Source organism: Phyllobates terribilis, unplaced genomic scaffold (genome assembly GCF_046119375.1).
Source record: "Phyllobates terribilis strain yellow unplaced genomic scaffold, ASM4611937v1 Scaffold_422__1_contigs__length_1607790, whole genome shotgun sequence".
NCBI classification, from domain to species: domain Eukaryota; kingdom Metazoa; phylum Chordata; class Amphibia; order Anura; family Dendrobatidae; genus Phyllobates; species Phyllobates terribilis.
The window spans coordinates 143275-164059 of record NW_027363182.1 but is presented as its reverse complement, the minus strand read 5'-3'; the positions used below and the strand labels follow the sequence as shown (position 1 = coordinate 164059).

The 20785-nt window shown below is 45.2% G+C and overlaps 1 protein-coding gene across 1 annotated transcript in view; it reads left to right on the top strand.

Moving 5' to 3' along the window:
• LOC141227838 (striatin-interacting protein 2-like) overlaps window positions 1-19589 on the top strand; it is a 30341-nt gene extending 10752 nt beyond the window's left edge. Inside the window, exons 4-5 of the mRNA XM_073667265.1 lie at window positions 2064-2268; window positions 19073-19589. Coding sequence (XP_073523366.1) covers window positions 2064-2268; window positions 19073-19323 — 456 coding nt within the window. The 3' untranslated portion in view covers window positions 19324-19589. The remainder of the gene's footprint in view (window positions 1-2063; window positions 2269-19072) is intronic.
• The last annotated feature ends 1196 nt before the right edge of the window (window positions 19590-20785 follow it).

The window sequence follows — 20785 nt, the reverse complement described above, 5'->3', positions numbered from 1 at the left end:
TATATATAATACATGTTTCTCTCCATCTTTAGCCGTACTTTTTGTATCATGGTGGGAAGAAAGCACTATTTTCACAGACAAAAATCCTTTTAAAAATAACATTGAATTATATGTTAGATATTTGGACGATGTTTTACTAATATGGGTCGGAGAAGTGGAAAAAATCCCATATTTTTTTATCCTATATCAATGCTAATGATGTAAATTTAAAATTTACTTATACTGAACCGCAGGATAAAATCAGTTTTTTGGGTTTGTTTCTCATTAGGGAATGTTAAACAACAAAAGGTTAGATATCGCAACTATAGAAAACCTATTAGTGGGAACACTACACTTAGAGCAGACGGCTGCCATCCCGCACATACTGTGAATTCAATCCCCTATGGTGAATTAAATAGAATTTATAGGAATAGCTCTGATATCACACTATTCAATGAACAAGCCAATGTAGCAACATCTAGATTAATGGAAAGGGGGTATAAGAAAAGACATATTGCTTCAGCATTAAAAAAAAGTTTTTGTGAGACATACTCATTTAAACAGAGATGATGGTATTAATAACAGCCAGAAACCAATTACAACAAAATCAAATAATAAGGACAAAAAAAACATCTTCAGTACCCCATATAGCCGCCAATTTCAGGAAATAAAAAATATTCTAAACAGATATGTCCCTATATTATTCCAAGATCGGGACTTAATCCATTTTTCAGGATTTTATTTAGTATGTGTGCCGAGAAAAGGGAGATCATTAGGTGCTACTCTTTCCCCAAGTCTATACAGGCCACAAAAAAGTGATAAAAAAATCTGGCTAAGTTGTAAAGGTTTTTTTAAATGTGCATGTTCCAAATGTACGATGTGCCAATATACATTGCAAACTCAAAAAACTGATGCAGCCAATGATATAAAAAGATTTATTAATTGCAATACAAATTATGTTGTGTGTTTCATATATTGCAAAGAATGTAAAATAAAATAAATTGGCTGCACAATACGCAAATTAAAGAAAAGGATGGCAGAACATGTCACCAACCTCAAAAATAAAAACGCATCCTATTCAGGAGCATGCAAGCATTTTGTAGAGAGACATAAAGGGGAATTAAACAATTTTTCATTCTATGGGCTAGAAAAAGTGGATATTCCTATTAGAGGAGGGGATTGGAGGAAAAAACTCCTCCTAAGAGAATTATTTTTGATCATTAAACTTGAAACAAAATACCCCAACGTCATGAACCATAGGAATGATACTCTTTACCTAGATTAAATCTTAGGGATTTGAATGCAGGTTTTTTTTCCTCTCCTTCTGGTTTTCCTTGTGATTTAGCCTTGTGATTATGCTAATTATTCTTTAATGTGATTGATTGTTAACATATGTGTTTATTGATCAACGGTTGGTTACCATTTGTTTTTATACCATGTATCATAAGGAATCTGTATCTCAGTGAATAAGGGCTTTTTGCCAGAAACGCGTTGAGATGTATCCCCAACCTGTATGATCTTTTAAACTATTTTGTAATAAATTGAGGATTTTAATTATTTTTGGGACTCACCAAAATTATTTTCTTATATATTAAAATTAGTACACACAGCATACAATGCTCAGTTCATAGCTGATAGGCCACCAGTGTCCCCATCCCCCATCCATTAGACTAACGTCAGCTGAACCCTCTGATATCGACAGGTCCAGTTGACAAGTCTTGTGTGATTGTAGGCCCTGGACAGATGATTGTCAGGGAAGTTAAGGATCTGGCCATGGGCACCAGTGTCTGGTATTGACTCTGTTACAGAGAATACATGGGGGACTTGGTGGAGAAAGTGCTCCTGTGTGTGCGAGTGCCGGGTGAGATCGCTGCCAGTCTAACCATCGTTCAGCCAACAGCAATCTTGTGTATAGGGGGCTTAAGATTCCGGAGAGCCGTTTTAACTACATTTAAGCCATTTTGATGTATTCTTGAAATTGTGTTTTAGGACACCGATGTAGGGAAGATCTCCACAGTGGAAATAACAGTTTCATGGTAATTAAACATTAATTGCGGTTTTATGTTCTTGTCTTCTCTTATCAGATGTTGGTGGTATTTAAATCTGCCCCCATTCTAAAACGTGCTCTGAAGGTTAAGCAGGCAATGATGCAGTTATATGTGCTAAAACTTCTGAAGCTCCAGACAAAATACCTCGGACGACAGTGGAGAAAGAGCAACATGAAAACCATGTCAGCTATCTACCAAATGGTGCGCCACAGGATAAATGATGACTGGGCCTATGGCAATGGTAAGGAACTGGCGGCAACGTAAAATTCCACTGAGAATTCATTTAATTCCTTTCAGGTCCTTGATTTCTCTAGATAAAGCGCACGTGACAAATGTCCTTTTTCTTTCAGTACTGTAACCCCAGGGGCAAGCTCAGGATTTTTAAAGCGAGTTTTCCCAGTGTGTTGGTGTTTCAGAAAAAAAATTGCAAAATCCCCCCAATTACTCGGACTTTGCCAACTTTCTCCACAAATTACATCATAGATTTGTACTTGGGTTGGTATTGTGGTTAGTGATGGTATTTAATACTCAATACTTCTTCTGGTGCTTTAGGGTGAAAAAAATAATGTACTGATGGAAGTTATACATGAAGGCCATGGGTTAATATGGAAGTTTAGTGAAGGTTTAACCCCCTTATCCCCGAAGGTGGTTTAGACGTTAATGACAAGGCCAATTTTTACAATTCTGACCGCTGTCACTTTCTAAGGTAATTTACTCTGGAACGCTTCAACGGATCCCCCTGATTCTGAAACTTTTTTTTGTGACATATTGTACTTCATGATTGTGGCAAAATTTATTCAATTTCACTTGTGTTTATTTGTGAAAAAAACGGAAATTTGGCGAAAATTTTGAAAATTTAGCAATTTTCTAAATTTGAATTTCAGCAGCAGAAGGGAAGGAAGGGAGACACAGGATCATTGACGCGCCCCCTGGGCCTGTGTTGTGCAGGGGAACCCGGAATCGGACCTGTTGTAGAATGCTGGGGGTTGTAGTCTCCGTGTGGCGGTGACCCGGTCCGTGCCCAGGGTGGTCAAACCAGTGGCAGTCTTAATGTATAGCAAATGTCCGACTACGCCACCCATGGATTGCGGTCAGTGGGGACCGCCGCTGCGCTGCCGACCGCTGAGGCTGATGTTGTTTGCGCAGCCGAGTATGGGATAACTCCCCATGGGAGAAGTATTGCCTCAGGGCAGCTAATGTGAGAGATGATGGGAGTGATGGTGTGAGGGTCCCAATGTTAATGGTGCTGGTGCGGCAAGGAATCACAGAGACGTGAGGTGCAGTTCAGGGTCTTTACTGATGGTACAAGGCAGACCCTCCCGGGAGTACTGGCTAGTATAAGGGGCCTGGTCAGTCTGAGAGCAAGCAGGAGTTCCCCTGGCCAGGTGGAGTTGTAGGCCTCCCCGTTTATCTGCACTCTTCCTGGCTACCTTGCTGTCAGCGGTTACAAGTAGCCCACGTCCCTGAGTATACCGTGTGGTGCTCACCCGTATGGCTGGTGACTTGGGGCCTTCTGTTAGCCTCCGCTCCTGGATGGCGGCGCTGGTCCCTTCTTTGTGACTGAGCCTCCGGGCTTCTATGGCCAGAGGACCTGGAATCCCCTGCCGGCTGGTTTCTGCTGCTGGGTATATATCAGTCCCCACAGCCTCGGACTCCTGTGTCCGGTTTTAGTAACTTCAGCCAGGGCGAGCTATATCTCTGCTCACAGCCCCTGGCCTTCTGCCTCTGCTCCTACAGAGCTCCTGATGTATCTTTTCCTGTGTCTGGAACTTTACTCCAGGCTCTCCTGACCAGAGAAACCTCCCACTTGCTCTCAGACATAATATCTCTATTACTGTGGCAACCAGACCCCTGGGGTGTCACATCATTACTAGTGGGTAGGCGGAGCCCCACAGGATAGTTCACCTCAGATTTATAAAAAGTGGCGACCGGACCCTCCAGCCTAGGCTCCTCCTACTCCCATGATTCTCCAGTCTAAAATTTGAGGTCGCAGACGATAGTCGCTGCCTTTGCAGCTCCTCAGAAGATTTTTTTATTTTTATCCCGGAGATCTGGATCCCCCTTGGTCTAGAGGTCTCAGGGGGTCTCAGCGCTGCTGGGACCCCCATCCCTCCCCTGGCGGATCTGCGTACCCCCTAAGGCGGTCCCCGCAGAACCCTGCCGGCCCCGGGGGATACAGGGCGCTTCCTGGCGGAAACGCAAACCGCGCCTGTGGGGTCCCTGCGCTCTCCACCGTGGGGGAAGCTAAGGGCCACGGTGCCACACATCCCTGGGGGTCCCTGTGGCGCTCAGCTGGGTAAGTGCTCAGTATGTATGAGTCCATCAGCGGCTGCTGCGGCAGCCGCTGCTACTTTAATCAATGCGGTGACTGCTGTTTTTTTCTTTTTATCCGCAGGTGGAATCCCTGCAGTGAGGTGTCAGACGAGCGGGAGCGGAGGACGGAGAAGCCGCGCGCTTTTTTGAACGGCAGCGGGGGGCGTGGCCTCGCGTCCCCTCGGCTGCCTGTCTTTTGCGGGCAGGAAGCGCTCTAAGCGCGCGCTGGAGCGGTTCCCGCCCCTTCCTCTTCCGGCTTCTTCATGCACGGTGGCCATACCGAGCGGCGTCCTCCTGCTCCTAGCTCGTCTCTCGTCTCTCTCTCTCCCTCATTCCGACCGGGAAGAGCAGTCACCGCGGCCAGCTGGGTGAATCGCTTCTGTCTTTAAGGCAGAAGGTTCCTTTCTCACCTCCGCAGCGCGGGGCACCTCTCTGCAACCCTGTTAAGGTAGTCAGACTGTGCTGTACCTGCCGCTGTTACCTCTCAGCTGAGGTATTTCTGGGGCTCGCACACCTCTTTTAAAAAAAGCAGAGGTTGTCCGCGGTCTGCAGCATTAACCCCTCGAAGGCAGTTAACCCTTAAACCTTGCTCTGTCGGGCAGCTGGGGTAGCTTTCTCTCCTAGAGGAGCTGTAACCCTTCAGCGCTTGGTTTCCCCTGGGAAGAACAGGCTGTGGTACGGGATCACTCTGTCCTAGTTACTGACCACACCTTTAAGGGGTTATTCGGCCTTTCAAATTTCTGTGTGAGGGCATGTCGGATCAGGGTCCAGAAGGCGCGGACCGCCTCCCAGGTCCGCTTCAGGATCTGTCTCGCGTATCTGACACGCAGGAGTCCTCGACGGCGTCAAGTTTAACGCTGGTCGGGGGGCTCAGTGATGTTAAAGTGGAGGCGCTCACTCGCTCCATTGATAGCCTGTCTGGCCTTCTAGGTCATTGGGTATAAGCTAAATCCCAACAGACTTCTCGTGGCAAGAAGCGCCACAGGCCGGTACTGTCCCCTCCGCACAGCGAGACGGAGGCCTCAGAAACTCCGACAAGCTCTGCTGGGGAGATCTCCGATTCTGACGAAGAGGATCGGCAGGGGCGCTCTGCTTCGCTTTTGGGCCGTGTGGATGCCTTTATTGTGGCTATGAGAGAGGCGTTACAGTTGCCTGATGAGGTATCGAGACGCCCTGGTAAGTCGGCCCGGCTGTTTTAGGAGTCGCGTCGGACTCGGTCGACTCTGCCATCACTTGATGAGCTTAGCGAGCGGTGGAGAAAGAACGCCTGTGTCCGGATAAGCGTTTTCAGGGGACATGGATTTTTGATGCTCTGTACCCCTGTTCCACGGAGACGGTCGCTAATTGGGTTCCCTCTCCTGAGGTGGACGTTCCTTTATCTCAGCTGAGTAAATCTTCTCTGCTTCCTGTTAAAGGGAAGGCGAGTCTGCAGGATCCGCTAGACAGAAAGACAGAGTTAGCGGCGAAATCCATCTACGAGGCCGCGGGTCATGGATTCCGAGCATCTTTAGGAGCCATGTGTGCTGGTGAGGCGTCTCTGCGGTGGTTGGATCAGCTACGGACGGCGTGGCAAGATGGGACCCCGTTATCGGAGGTAGAAACACTCATCCAGTTGTTGGAAGAGGCGGCCCGATATGGCAGAGACGCAGTTCTGGATACTACTTCGGTTCTGTCCAGAGCGCAATCCTCGGCCGTCACAGTCAGAAGAGCGCTGTGGCTGAAGCAGTGGACTGGAGACGCTGTATCCAAGCAAGGTTTGCTGAGTCTGGCGTACAAGCGCGGTCAGCTTTTTGGTTCTGACCTCACGGAGCTGATTGCTAAGGCCAAAGCAAAGGATACGGCTTTGCCGCAGCGGAGAGCAGCGGCGTCTACGTCTGGCAAGTCTAGTGTCGGTGGTGGTTGTCGGTCCTTTCGGCCCAGGGGACGGTTCGGTCAGCCCTCTTGGGGATCGGGTCGTCCCTCGTCTTCCGGAAAGAAGACCTCTCAAAAATCCCGTACTCCCTGGAAACAGAATTTCCGTCAAGACAAACGGGAAACTGACAAAAAGCCCGCTAAGGCGGACTGATGCCAGGTGCTCACCCGAGGGTTCCCGGGTGGGGGGTCGTCTGCTCCAATTCGAGTCGACTTGGGCATTCCACGTATCGGACGCCTGGGTGACGCGGGTTATCTCGGCAGGCTATTTCATAGAGTTTCATTCTCAACCCCCAGACAGGTTTTGCCAGTCTCGCATCCCGTCCGAGCCCAAGCTGGCAGCTGCACTGCTGCGGGAGGTCGATTCTCTTCTGCAGAACGGCGTAGTGGTTACGGTTCCACCGGAGGACTGGGGAAGGGGGTTTTACTCCATCCTCTTTGTGGTTCCCAAAAAGGAGGACAAGTTTCGCCCCATTCTGGATCTCAAAGAGTTGAATCTTCATGTCCGGACCCGGAAGTTCCGCATGGAATCTCTTCGCTCTGTTGTGGCGGCCCTGTCACAGTACGATTTTTTGTTGTCAATCGACATCCGAGATGCCTATTTGCATGTCCCCATTGGAAGGGCCCACCAGCGCTTCCTGCGTTTTGCCATAGGTCAGGCTCATTATCAGTTTGTGGCCCTGCCGTTCGGGTTGGCCTCGGCGCCCAGGGTTTTTACAAAAATTCTGGTGCCACTTATGGCAATTCTCCGAAGACAAGGGATTACGATTTTTCCCTACCTGGACGACCTGTTGATAGTGTCATCCACAGCGGAGGAGGCGGTGACAGCTCGCGATCTATCCCTTCAGCACCTGGAAGACTTCGGGTGGCTGGTCAATTGGAAGAAGTCATCTCTGGAGCCGTCACAGTCAATCCTGTTCCTCGGAATGCATTTCGACACGGTACGGGCAGTGGTGTCCCTGCCTCCGGACAAACAAGCAAACCTTCGTCACCAGGTTCAAGCCATGAGGTCGACGACGGCAATGTCCCTTCGAAGGTGTATGCGCCTTCTGGGTCTGATGGTATTGTCACCACCGTTTGCTCAATTTCATTCCAGGGGTCTCCAAGATCTCATTCTGACCCATTGGGATCAATCGCCGGCTTCGCTGGATCGCAGTGTCATTATCTCCCGCAGGGTGCGAGAGTCTCTCAGATGGTGGTTACGTCCGGAGGTGTTATCCCTGGGGAAATCTTTCCTCCTTCCACGGTGGTCGGTCATAACCACCGATGCCAGCCTGACGGGCTGGGGGGGAGTTTGGAACGATCTCTGGATTCAGGGAGTCTGGTTGTCAGAAGAGTCTTCTCTGCCGATCAATATCCTGGAGTTGAGGGCAATTTTTCTCTGCCTCCGCCATTGGACGGTCCCTTTGAGCGGTCTGCCAGTCCGAGTTCAGACGGACAATGCGACAGCGGTCGCATATATCAACCATCAAGGCGGGACGAGGAGTTCCAGACTCATGATGGAGGTCTCTCGGATCATGTTATGGGCCGAGTCCAGGGTTCCAGTCATCTCCGCGATTCACATTCCAGGAGTGCGGAATATCACAGCGGATTTTCTCAGTCGCGAGCAAGTGGATCCGGGAGAATGGAGTCTTCATCCGGAAGTGTTTGCACTGCTGTGCTCCCGTTGCGGAACTCCCGAAGTGGATTTGATGGCATCCAGGCTGAACGCCAGGATTCCGACGTTCATGTCCAGGTACAAGGACTCGGAGGCCGTGGCGGTGGATGCTCTAGTAGCCCCGTGGGACCAGTTCGAGCTGATCTACGTATTTCCACTGGTATCTTTACTACCTCTGGTGATCAGACGGATCAAACTCGAGCGAATCTCGGCAATTTTGGTGGCGCCAGATTGGCCAAGGAGGGCGTGGTTTTCAACGCTGGTGTCGCTTCTGGCAGCACCTCCGTTTCCACTACCTCTTCGCCCGGACTTGTTAACCCAAGGACCCATTCGTCATCCGGGCCTGAAGTCTCTTCGTTTGACGGCGTGGCTCTTGAGACCGAAATCTTGACCCGTCAAGGGTTTTCAGCCGAGGTCATTGCCACTCTGCGAGTGGCCAGAGGGCCTCCTACGACTAGGGTTTATCACAAAACTTGGGAGGCCTTCTTTTCGTGGTGTTCTGGATCTTCAAGAAACCCGAGGGTTTTTTCCATTCCCAACTTCTTGGCCTTCCTGCAATATGGATTGTACAAGGGTCTGGCAGTCAGTACCTTGCGGGGTCAGGTATCTGCTCTATCCTTGCTTTTTCGGAAGGCTATTGCCTCGCGCAGGGATGTGCGTTCCTTTTTTCACGGGGTAACACGTCAGTTTCCGCCTCGGAAGAAGTTTGTGGCTCCTTGGCGTCTTAATCTAGTCTTGGAGACTCTTCAACACAGACCTTTTGAGCCTATGGATTCTGCTACGCTTTTTTTGCTTTCTTGGAAGGTGGCCTTTCTGGTGGCGTTCACCTCTTTGACAAGGGTTTCTGAATTGGCGGCACTGTCTTGCTCGCCCCCTTTTCTGGAATTCCACTCGGATCGTGTGGTGCTTCGCCCCCGTTGTGACTTTCTGCCTAAAGTGGTGTCACGTTTCCATGTTAATCAGGACATCGTGTTGCCCTCACTCTGTCCAGAACCAAGGAATTCAAAGGAGCGGGCCTTGCACTCGTTGGATTTAGTGCGGGCTTTGAAATTTTATCTTTCAATCACGCAAGGGTTTCGGAAGTCGGACTCTCTTTTTGTGATTCCTGCTGGTCGTCGACGTGGTCAGCGGGCTTCCAAAGACACTAGAGCTCGGTGGATACGGTCGGCTATCCTAGAGGCGTACCGGCTTAGAGGCGAGCCTTGCCCTATTAAGGTTCGAGCTCACTCCACTAGAGCTGTGGGGTCGTCGTGGGCCTTTCACCAAGGGGCCTCGGTAGCTCAACTCTGCCGGGCAGCTACCTGGCGTTCCGTTCACACTTTTACAAAATTTTATAAGGTGGACGTCAGTGCTTCCGCTGATGCGGCCCTAGGACGTAGGGTCCTGCAGGCTGCGGTGGTTTAGGTTATCTCTTTAACTTTAGTTTAGCGCTGGTTGCGCTTTTATCTAAGTTGTTGGGGTGTTGGCGATTCTGCCACTGTTTCCCACCCTTAAGTTCTGGACTGCTTTGGGACGTCCCACTAGTAATGATCCTGTGTCTCCCTTCCTTCCCTTCTGCTGCTGAAAGACGGATTTTGGTAAGACCTTACCTGTAAAATCCTTTTCAGCGAAGGAAGGAAGGGAGACACAGCACCCTCCCATGGCAGAAGTTTATTATAGTTTTTCAGATGCGGCGCGACCCCTCTCTGATGGCGGTTATCTGGGTTGGGGTTGGCGCGCAAAGGCTCTGTTCCAGCATTGCCAGCTCATCGCAGTTGTCAGGTCCAGTGAGTAGTACCTGGGACTGTGTGGTTTCTTCTACTATATGCATAACCTGTTCTCTCATTTTTTTCTGAGTTTTCAGAAGAGGTTGTGTTGCTCCGCTGGTGTTATCTGCTCTTCCTTAGCTTGTGTACGGACTGGAGAATCATGGGAGTAGGAGGAGCCTAGGCTGGAGGGGCCGGTCGTCACTTTTTATAAATCTGAGGTGAACTATCCTGTGGGGCTCCGCCTACCCACTAGTAATGATCCTGTGTCTCCCTTCCTTCCTTCGCTGAAAAGGATTTTACAGGTAAGGTCTTACCAAAATCCGTCTTTTTATGCCCTTAAATCAGAGAGATACAGTACAGACCAAAAGTTTGGACACACCTTCTCATTTAAAGATTTTTCTGTATTTTCCTGACTATGAAAATTGTACATTCACACTGAAGGCATGAAAACTATGAATTAACACATGTGGAATTATATACTTAGCAAAAAAGTGTGAAACAACTGAAAATATGTCTTATATTCTAGGTTCTTCAAAGTAGCCACCTTTTGCTTTGATGACTGCTTTGCACACTCTTGGCATTCTCTTGATGAGCTTCAAGAGGTAGTCACCGGAAATGGTCTTCCAACAATCTTGAAGGAGTTCCCAGAGATGCTTAGCACTTGTGGCCCTTTTGCCTTCACTCTGCGGTCCAGCTCACCCCAAACCATCTCGATTGGGTTCCGGTCTGGTGACTGTGGAGGCCAGGTCATCTGGCATAGCACCCCATCACTCTTCTCCTTGGTCAAATAGCCCTTACACAGCCTGGAGGTGTGTTTGGGGTCATTGTCCTGTTCCAAAAAAAATGATGGTCCAAATAAACGCAAACCGGATGGAATAGCATGCCGCTGCAAGATGCTGTGGTAGCCATGCTGGTTCAGTATGCCTTCAATTTTGAATAAATCCCCAACAGTGTCACCAGCAAAGCACCCCCACACCATCACACCTCCTCCTCCATGCTTCACGGTGGGAACCAGGCATGTAGAGTTCATCCGTTCACCTTTTCTGCATCGCACAAAGACATGGTGGTTGGAACCCAAGATCTGAAATTTGGACTCATCGGACCAAAGCACAGATTTCCACTGGTCTAATGTTCATTCCTTGTCTCTTCTGCTTGTTGCCTGTCCTTAGCAGTGGTTTCCTAGCAGCTATTTTACCATGAAGGCCTGCTGCACAAAGTCTCCTCTTAACAGTTGTTGAAGAGATGTGTCTGCTGCTAGAACTCTGTGTGGCATTGACCTGGTCCCTAATCTGAGCTGCTGTTAACCTGCGATTTCTGAGGCTGGTGACTCGGATAAACTTATCCTCAGAAGCAGAGGTGACTCTTGGTCTTCCTTTCCTAGGGCGGTCCTCATGTGAGCCAGTTTCTTTGTAGCGCTTGATGGTTTTTGCAACTTCACTTGGGGACACTTTCAAAGTTTTCCCAATTTTTCTGACTGACTGACCTTCTTTTCTTAAAGTAATGATGGCCACTCGTTTTTCTTTACTTAGCTGCTTTTTTCTTGCCATAATACAAATTCTAACAGTCTATTCAGTAGGACTATCAGCTGTGTATCCACCAGACTTCTGCACAACACAACTGATGGTCCCAATCCCATTTACAAGGCAAGAAATCCCACTTATTAAACCTGACAGGGCACACCTGTGAAGTGAAAACCGTTTCCGGTGACTACCTCTTGAAGCTCATCAAGAGAATGCCATGAGTGTGCAAAGCAGTCATCAAAGCAAAAGGTGGCTACTTTGAAGAACATAGAATATTAGACATATTTTCAGTTGTTTCACACTTTTTTGTTAAGTATATAATTCCACATGTGTTAATTCATAGTTTTGATGCCTTCAGTGTAAATGTACAATTTTCATAGTCATGAAAATACAGAAAAATCTTTAAATGAGAAGGTGTGTCCAAACTTTTGGTCTGTACTGTATGTCACACAAAATAGTTAATAAATAACATTTCCCACATGTCTACTTTACATCAGCACAATTTTGGAACCAACATTTTTTTTATTAGGGAGCTACAGTGGTGGCCAAAAGTATTGGCACCCCTGCAATTCTGTCAGATAATACTCAGTTTCTTCCTGAAAATGATTGCAATCACAAATTCTTTGGTATTATTATCTTTATTTAATTTGTCTTCAATGAAAACACACAAAAAGAATTGTCCTAAAGCTAAATTGGATACAATTCCACACCAAACCTAAAAAAGGGGGTGGACAAAAGTATTGGCACCCTTTGAAAAATCATGTGATGCTTCTCTAATTCGTGTAATTAACAGCACCTGTAACTTACCTGTGGCACCTAACAGGTGTTGGCAATAACTAAATCACACTTGCAGCCAGTTAACATGGATTATAGTTGACTCAACCTCTGTCCTGTGTCCTTGTGTGTACCACATTGAGCATGGAGAAAAGAAAGAAGACCAAAGAACTGTCTGAGGACTTGAGAAACCAAATTGTGAGGAAGCATGAGCAATCTCAAGGCTACAAATCCATCTCCAAAGACCTGAATGTTCCTGTGTCTTCCGTGCGCAGTGTCATCAAGAAGTTTAAAGCCCATGGCACTGTGGCTAACCTCCCTAGATGTGGACGGAAAATAAAAATTGACGAGAGATTTCAACGCAAGATTGTGCGGATGGTGGATAAAGAACCTCGACTAACATCCAAACAAGTTCAAGCTGCCCTGCAGTCCGAGGGTACAACAGTGTCAACCCCTACTATCGGTCGGCGTCTGAATGAAAAGGGACTGTATGGTAGGATACCCAGGAAGACACCACTTCTTACCCTGAGACATAAAAAAGCCAGGCTGGAGCTTGCCAAAACTTACCTGAGAAAGCCTAAAACGTTTTGGAAGAATGTTCTCTGGTCAGATGAGACAAAAGTAGAGCTTTTTGGGAAAAAGCATCAACATAGAGTGTACAGGGAAAAAAAAGAGGCATTCAAAGAAAAGAACACGGTCCCTACAGTCAAACATGGCGGAGGTTCCCTGATGTTTTGGGGTTGCTTTGCTGCCTCTGGCACTGGACTGCTTGACTGTGTGCATGGCATTATGAAGTCTGAAGACTACCAACAAATTTTGCAGCATAATGTAGGGCCCAGTGTGAGAAAGCTGGGTCTCCCTCAGAGGTCATGGGTCTTCCAGCAGGACAATGACCCAAAACACACTTCCAAAAGCACTATAAAATGGTTTGAGAGAAAGCACTGGAGACTTCTAAGGTGGCCAGCAATGAGTCCAGACCTGAATCCCATGGAACACCTGTGGAGAGATCTCAAAATGGCAGTTTGGAGAAGGCACCCTTTAAATATCAGGGACCTGGAGCAGTTTGCCAAAGAAGAATGGTCTACAATTCCAGCAGAGCATTGTAAGAAACTCATTGATGGTTACCGGATGCGGTTGTTCGCAGTTATTTTGGCTAAAGGTTGTGCAACCAAGTATTAGGCTGAGGGTGCCAATACTTTTGTCTGGCCCATTTTTGGAGTTTTGTGTGAAATGATCAATGATTTGAATTTTGCTTCATTCTCTTTTGTCTTTTTTCCTTGCAAGCAAATTAAATGAAGAGAATAATACCAAAGAATTTGTGATTGCAATCATTTTCTGGAAGAAACTGAGTATTATCTGACAGAATTGCAGGGGTGCCAATACTTTCGGCCACCACTGTATAAGGGTTAAAAGTTGACCAGCGATTTTCTCATTTTTAAAACAAAATTTACCAAACTATTTTTTTAGGGACCACATCACATTTGAAGTCCCTTTGAGGGGTCTTTATGACAGAAAATACCCAAGAGTGACACCATTCTAAAAACTGCACCCCTCAAGGTACTCAAAACCACATTCAAGAAGTTTATTAACCCTTCAGGTGCTTCACAGGAATTTTGGGAAAGTGGAAGAAAAAAATGAACATTTACATTTTTTCACAAAAATGTTACTTTAGACCCAATTTTTTTTATTTTTGCAAGGATAACAGGAAAAAATAGACCGCAAAATTTGTTGTACAATTTCCCCTGAGCACGCAGATACCCAATATGTGGGTAAAAACCACTGTTTGGGCGCAAGGCAGGGATCAGAAGGAAAGGCGCGCCATTTCACTTTTTGAATGTGAAATTTGCTTGAATAATTAACGGACACCATGTTGCGTTTGGGGAGCCCCTGATGTGCCTAAACAGTCGGAACCCCCCAAAAGTTACACCATTTTGGAAACTAGATCCCTCAGAGAACTTATCTAGATGTGTGGTGAGCACCTTGAACCCCCAGGTGCTTCACAGAAGTTTAGAACAATGAACTGTAAAAATAAAATTTTCACATTTTTGCAACAAAAATGTTTTTCAGCCTCCAATTTTGCATTTTAATGAGGGTAATAGCAGAAATTGCACCATGCAATTTGTGCAATTCCTCCTGAGCACGCAGATACCCCATATGTGGGGGAAAACCACTGTTTGGGCGCACGGCAGGGCTCGGAAGGGAAGGAGTGCCATTTGACTTTTTGAATGTAAAATTTGCTTGAATAATTAGCGTATGTGCCCCTGATGTGCCTAAACAGTGGAAACCCCCCACAAGTGACACCATTTTGGAAACTAGAACCCTCAGGGAACTTGTCTAGATGTGTGGTGAGCACCCTGAACCCCCAAGTGCTTTACAGAAGTTTATAACATGATGCCGTGAAAATAAAAAAAATCAAACTTTTTCCACAAAAATGATGTTTTAGCCCCAAATTTTTTATTTTCACAAGGGTAAGAGGAGAAAATGGACCCCAAAAACTTTTGTGCAATTTCTCCTGAGTACGCCAATACCCCATATGTGGGGAAAATACAGTGTTTGGGCGCATAGCAGGGTTCAGAAGGGAAGGAGCACTGTGTGACTTTTTGAACGCAAAATTGGCTGGAATTGAGAGCGGACGCCATGTGGCGTTTGGAGAGCCTCTGATGTGCCTAAATAGTGGAAACCCCCCACAAGTGACCCCATTTCGGAAACTAGCCCCCTCAAGGATTTTATCAAGGGGTATAGTGAACATTTTGAACCCAGATGTACGACACAGATTTTGATAACATTAGGTCATCATATTGAATAAGTTGTCATTAGTCTTGAGCGCAAGTGCTCGCTACTTGAGTTTGCATCGGGTACTCAGGTATGCACCATGTATCGCGCGTGCTCGAGTGACATGCTCGAGTCCCCGCCCGCATGTTTTACGGTTATTAGACACCCAAAAAAGGATCGCTTGTGAATGACAGGCAATCCCTGCGAGTTTTTTTTTGGCCGCGAAGCATATGGGGCGGAGACACGAGCATATCACTCGAGCATCCGCGACACTTAGTGTATACCCAAGCACCCGATGCAAACTCAAGTAGCATGCACTTGCGCTCAACACTAGTCACCATATTGTCATCTTTTTTTTTTTTTTTTTTTTTACTTTTGAAAAAAATCCCAATCCTAATACAACCCCAATCCTAACCCTAACCCTAGCCCCAACACTAACCCTAGAGTTTATTTTTCACGCCGTTCCTCGTGCGGTATAAGTGATTTGACGACTTTATTCTTCAGGTCGGTGCGATTACAGCGATACCAGAATCATATCGGGTTTTTATGATTGACCGCTGTCTCACACTAAAAGACGCATTTTTTTTGCAAAATCTAGTTTTTGCAACGCCATATTTTGAGAGCTATAATTTTTCCATATTTTGGCCGACAGTCATGTGACGGCTTGTTTTTTGCGGGATGAGTTGACGTTTTTATTGGTACCATTTTCATGCACGTGACATTTTTGATCGCTTTCTATTCCGTTTTTTGGGAGACAGAATAAACAAAAACCAACAATTCAGGAATTGTGTTTTGTTTTTTTTTTGTTTTTTTTATGCTGTTTCTGCGTGTGGTAAAATTGATAAGGTATCTTTATTCTTCGGGTCAGTACTTTTACAATGGTACCACATTTATATCTTTTTTCTATGTTTTGGCGCTTTTACACAATGAAAGCTATTTTATAGAAAAAAAATATTTTTTGCATCACTTTATTCTGAGAGCTATAACTTTTTTATTTTCGGCTGATGGACCTATATGGCAGCTTGTTTTTTGCAGGACACGATGACGTTTTCAGAGGTACCATTTTTATTTATATTAGTCTTTTTGATCACGTTTTATTCCATTTTTTGTTTGGCGGTATGATAAAGCATCGTTTTTTATTTTTGTCTTTTACCGTGTTAACTAAAGGGGTTAAATAGTGGGACAGTTTTATAGGTCAGGTCGTTGCGGACGCGGCGATACCAAATATGTGTACTTTTATTGTTTTTGTTTTTTTTCATAATATTTATTGATGGGTACATTATATTTTTATTTTTGGTGGATTATTTTTTTTATTTTTATTTTTTCATTTTTTAACAGTTTTTTACTTTTATACTTTATCCCACTATGGGACTTTCACTTTTTTTTACTTTGATCGCCTGTATAGCATAGGGATGGAGCACCATCCCTGTGCTATACAGGCTGTAAGCGCTGCAGATTCAGAAGATACTTTGGTCATGCACTGCGCATGATCAAAGTACCTTCCTGCTGTCTGGTGACCCAGATGTTGTCATGTCGACATCCGGGTCATCATGACAACCACGGGACCCGGCCTCAGACAGCGTGGGACGCCGGGGAAGAGGTGCGTATCGGCGCTTACCTCCGCAATGCTGTGATCGATGTGCCGGGAGCGGTGTGGGACCGCTCCCAGCACATAACACCGGGTGTAATCTGACAGCCGGCGGCGATCGCGCCCGCACAGCCTGTGTGCAGGCAAAATCAACCGGGTGTACAAATACGTACCTGGCTCTTAAAGCCCAGGGCGCAGGTATGTATTAGTACGCCCTGGGCTTTTAAGGGGTTAATACTTAAAGCGTAATCGCCGTTTTTTAATTTTTATTTCATAAATCAATAGTACACATGAAAATAAGCAACTTTGTAATATATCTTATCAGACTAATTTGCTTCTTTCTTTGCCAGAATTGATCAGGTATTATCAAAATTCTTGATTCTGAGGTAAAATCTGTATTCAGTGAAGACAGACTTTCCCATTCCTGAGATAGGAGATGGCAGATACTACTGATACAATTCTATGTAGGGGGAGGAGCTCTGTCTCTAGCTCCTCCTCCCGTCTACATAGGAGTTGGCAGCTGCTATTGATGCAAACCTATCTCAGGAATGGGAAAATGTCTTCACTGAATACAGATTTTATCTCAGAATTGAGAATTTTGATAATTTGATCATTTCTGTCACAGAAAGAAGCAGATCTCTGATACGATATATTACAAAGTTGCTTACCTTCATGTGTACTATTGATTTATGAAAGAAAAATGAAAGTGATCGTTACCCTTTTAACCATTACTTGGAATTATATTAGTACATTGTTTGCATGGTGCATTCACACTGATCCGCATGACAATCTGCCTCCAGAGCTTATTTTAAATGAAAAGGGACTTTACCAGTATGAGACATGTAATGACTGAAAGTCTGCTCTCTTGATCTACATGTCTCAGGTTGGTGACGTCCCCCCTTTTTTTTTTTTTTAATCGGATAAATTTTTATTAAACATATCAAAACTTGGAACAGATATTACATGATAGTACTCGTTTTACAATATTACAGTAAGTCCCCCCCATGGAGACCTTTATTTCTCTTTTTTTTTTTTTTTATCCCCCCCCTTCTTTCCTTTCCTTTCCCTACTTTACTCCTTTTCTTTCCTTCCCCTACTCCCTTTCCTTCTCTTCCCCTTTTCTTCTTTCCTTCTTCCCTCTCCAGTCCGCCATGGTGACGTCCCCTTTAATTTAAAATAAGCTCTGGAGGCAGATTCTCATGCAGATCTATGTCCGGCCAATAGATCTTAACAGCTCATTACATATAGGAAAAACATGAATATCTGTGGAATATTATATCGGTTTACAGATATTAAGGTAGCATTTTAGTCCACTTTTTATGACCTACATGCCCATATAAACTGCTTAGAAGGGTTGAACCTACTAACAGATGCCCTTTAAAGTGGATCAGTCACAAGTTTTCACAATACACAAAAAATGCATTTATTATACCAACCTCATCAGGTCTAAGAGATTAATTTATTTACTTTTAAAATACGTGTTAAGATATTAAGGTGATCATTTTTAGTTTAGCCGTAGAAAGAAATGGCTCATTAATTCAAGTGAATACAATTTCCAACCATCTAGCTGGACTGAGAGCTGCGGCTTGTACTGAGCAATGTGAGATCTCGGCAGCAGGAGGGTCCCTGAAGCGCTTTCTGGCTAGGTAGAGTGAAATTGAATTAAAGGTGTTTTCCCACGAACAAAAGTTAATTTTAATCAATAGATCTTTAAATAATAATTTCCACAATTGGATGTGTTTAAATAAACTGTCCCTGTGCTGAGATGATCTTATAAATGTTCCCCTGTGCAATGGCTGTGTCTGACCGTGTATGGAACACGATCTGATCATACCACAGCTCGAATATACAGACATTACAGCACGGGATCACAGCTGATTCTTTCTTTGAAGTAAAACATTGTTTAAAAACAGGCAGTGAAACGTTTTACCTCACAAAAAGAATCAGCTGTGACCCCGTGCTGTAATGTCTGTATACTCCTTTGCTTCCTCCCCTGTCCAGGAGCTGTGGTACGATCAGACCATGTTCCTGCAGGGTCAGACACATCCATTACACAGTACACAGCAGAGGCACATTTATAAGATTATCTCAGCACAGGAACATTTTATTTAACACATCCAATTGTGGAAGTTATTATTATTCCAAGATCTATTGATTAAAATCAGCTTTCGTTTGTGGGAAAACCCCTTTAAATATTCATAAAGGGATTATGCAGCCACTTTGACATGGCTCTTCAAATTAACCTCTGCATCCTCATCGGGTCTAAGGGTATGTGCACACCGTCAGGAATGGTAGCACTTTGAATGCAGCATACTTGATGCTGCGTTCAAAGCGCTGCACGCAGGTGAAGCCGCATGTGCGTTGCACTGGTTGAATCTCTCTTGTGGAGATCAGCGTCTCCGCAAGAGGAATTGACATGCTGCGTTCTGTGAAGACGCGCCGCATGTCCATCTCCGCTGGTGAGTCGCATGAGCACGGGAATGCATAGTGGGCATGGTATTTGTACAAATCCCATCCGCTATGCAGTAACATCTGGCCGCTGCGGATTGCACGCAGTGCAAGTGTGCTGCGACCAATCCGCAGCGTTTACTGATCTTCTGCACATACCCTAAGAGATCAATTTAGTAATGTATGCAGTTTGTAGTGTGAAATCTGGAGATTGCAGCAGAATATAGAGGTCATTGTCCACCCATTCATGTTTCTTAGTAATGGCATAGTTAAATAACATTTTGTTGACTTTCTATCCCTATTTATTACATTAGACATAGATGCCAGACCCTGGGACTTCCAGGCTGAAGAGTGCACTTTGCGGGGAAACATCGAGAGTTTCAACAGTTGGAGATATGAGAAGAATACAAACTGGGAGTTTGCCCCGGTGGATAACTGTTTGCAGAGTGTTGTGGGACAAAATCTTGAACTCCCTGAAGATTTCCATTATACTTATGAGCTCTGGCTGGAAAGGGAGGTGTTCTCCAATCCAATCCAGTGGGAAGACCTTCTACAATATTCCTGACTGATGAATGTAGCACCTGCTGTTCGTCCTTTTCTTGGTCCACTGTCTTAGATCACTTGTCAAAAAGACCCATCATAGATCCAAGTAGCTATAAATGTATCCCTATCCTGCTCCCCCAACTTTGCAGGAATTCAATTAGAAGCCAAGCTGAGATGACTTTTCCTGTAATCCTACACCAAGCTGCCTATATTGGTTTGTCTACCCATTATTCAGGTTGCCAATAATGGCAAGTAAAGGTGATTTGTTATAAAGTAAAACGTGATCTACCTTGTGTACCAATTCCTCACAGTATTCAAAATCTCTAATTGTAGTCACTGAATGAGAACCATATTGGATTGCTTCCTGAGGCTAGCAATCTGTCCGGGTCTTGTGATGGTCACACACCAGCGCGGCCTGTCACAGTATACAGACTAGTGTTTCCGGTGCCATGCACTGCATCTGTGTGTACGTCACGTGGCAACGACCGATTTATATTCGTAGAAAAAACCTTATGAATGTTCAAAATGACTAAAAACTGTAAAGAATTGATACTCAAAGTACTCAAGAAACTTTATTATACAGTTAATTAGTTAAAATGTTTAAACTGGAATACCTCTTCAGATACATTGCACTCAATGCGGCAACCCCTCCCCCCCCATCTCGCCATCAGCTTCTGCTTCCAGGGAAAGCAATGAATAAATGAAGCATTCAATGGCACTTATTCAATAAAATCAATGGGACGCCAATATTTTGCACCGATAGGCTGGGTCCTCCAGAAGGAAAGCAACTCTTCTCTCTGGATCATAGTGGTGGATCCTGAACCCATATGCCTTAGTCAGAAAAGGACTAATTCACACGGCTACAGGATACCTGTATGTTCTTATTAGGGGCGGTCAGACGGCCGTATAACACGGATGACTCTCACATAGCAATGCTCGGACTGGCCGGCAGCTCTCTTGATCCGTGCATGACAGCATGTATTTCTATGCAGCTGTCACGCTCGGGTCATGAGGGCTGTCGGCTAGTCCAAGCATTGCTATGTGATCATCATCCGTGTTATACGGCCGTCTGACTGCGCCCTCACAGAGACCATTCCTGGCCCAACCACACATTTTGTGACCCAAACTAACCGCATCAAATATGCTTATTACACTAATAATTTGGATCACAAGAACTGTAGTTGGACTAGCATTAATATGGATGAGAACATATGGCCAATTTATGGCTGTGCAACCTTTCCATTTTGTGGACAGTCACCTTGAAGGGGTTGCCCACTTCTGGGGACATTTTATTTTTATTTATTTTTTCTTCCTTAAATACATGTATTGTTGAGGACTAAAAATTATTTCTCCAAATGGGTTTAAATAAAAGTCTTTAACCATTTTTCTTTTACAGGCTTTATTTTTTTGTATATTCAGCTGATTTAAAACCAAAGAGGACATCAAAATTGAGAGAAAGAAAAAGACAGATAAGAGTTACAGAC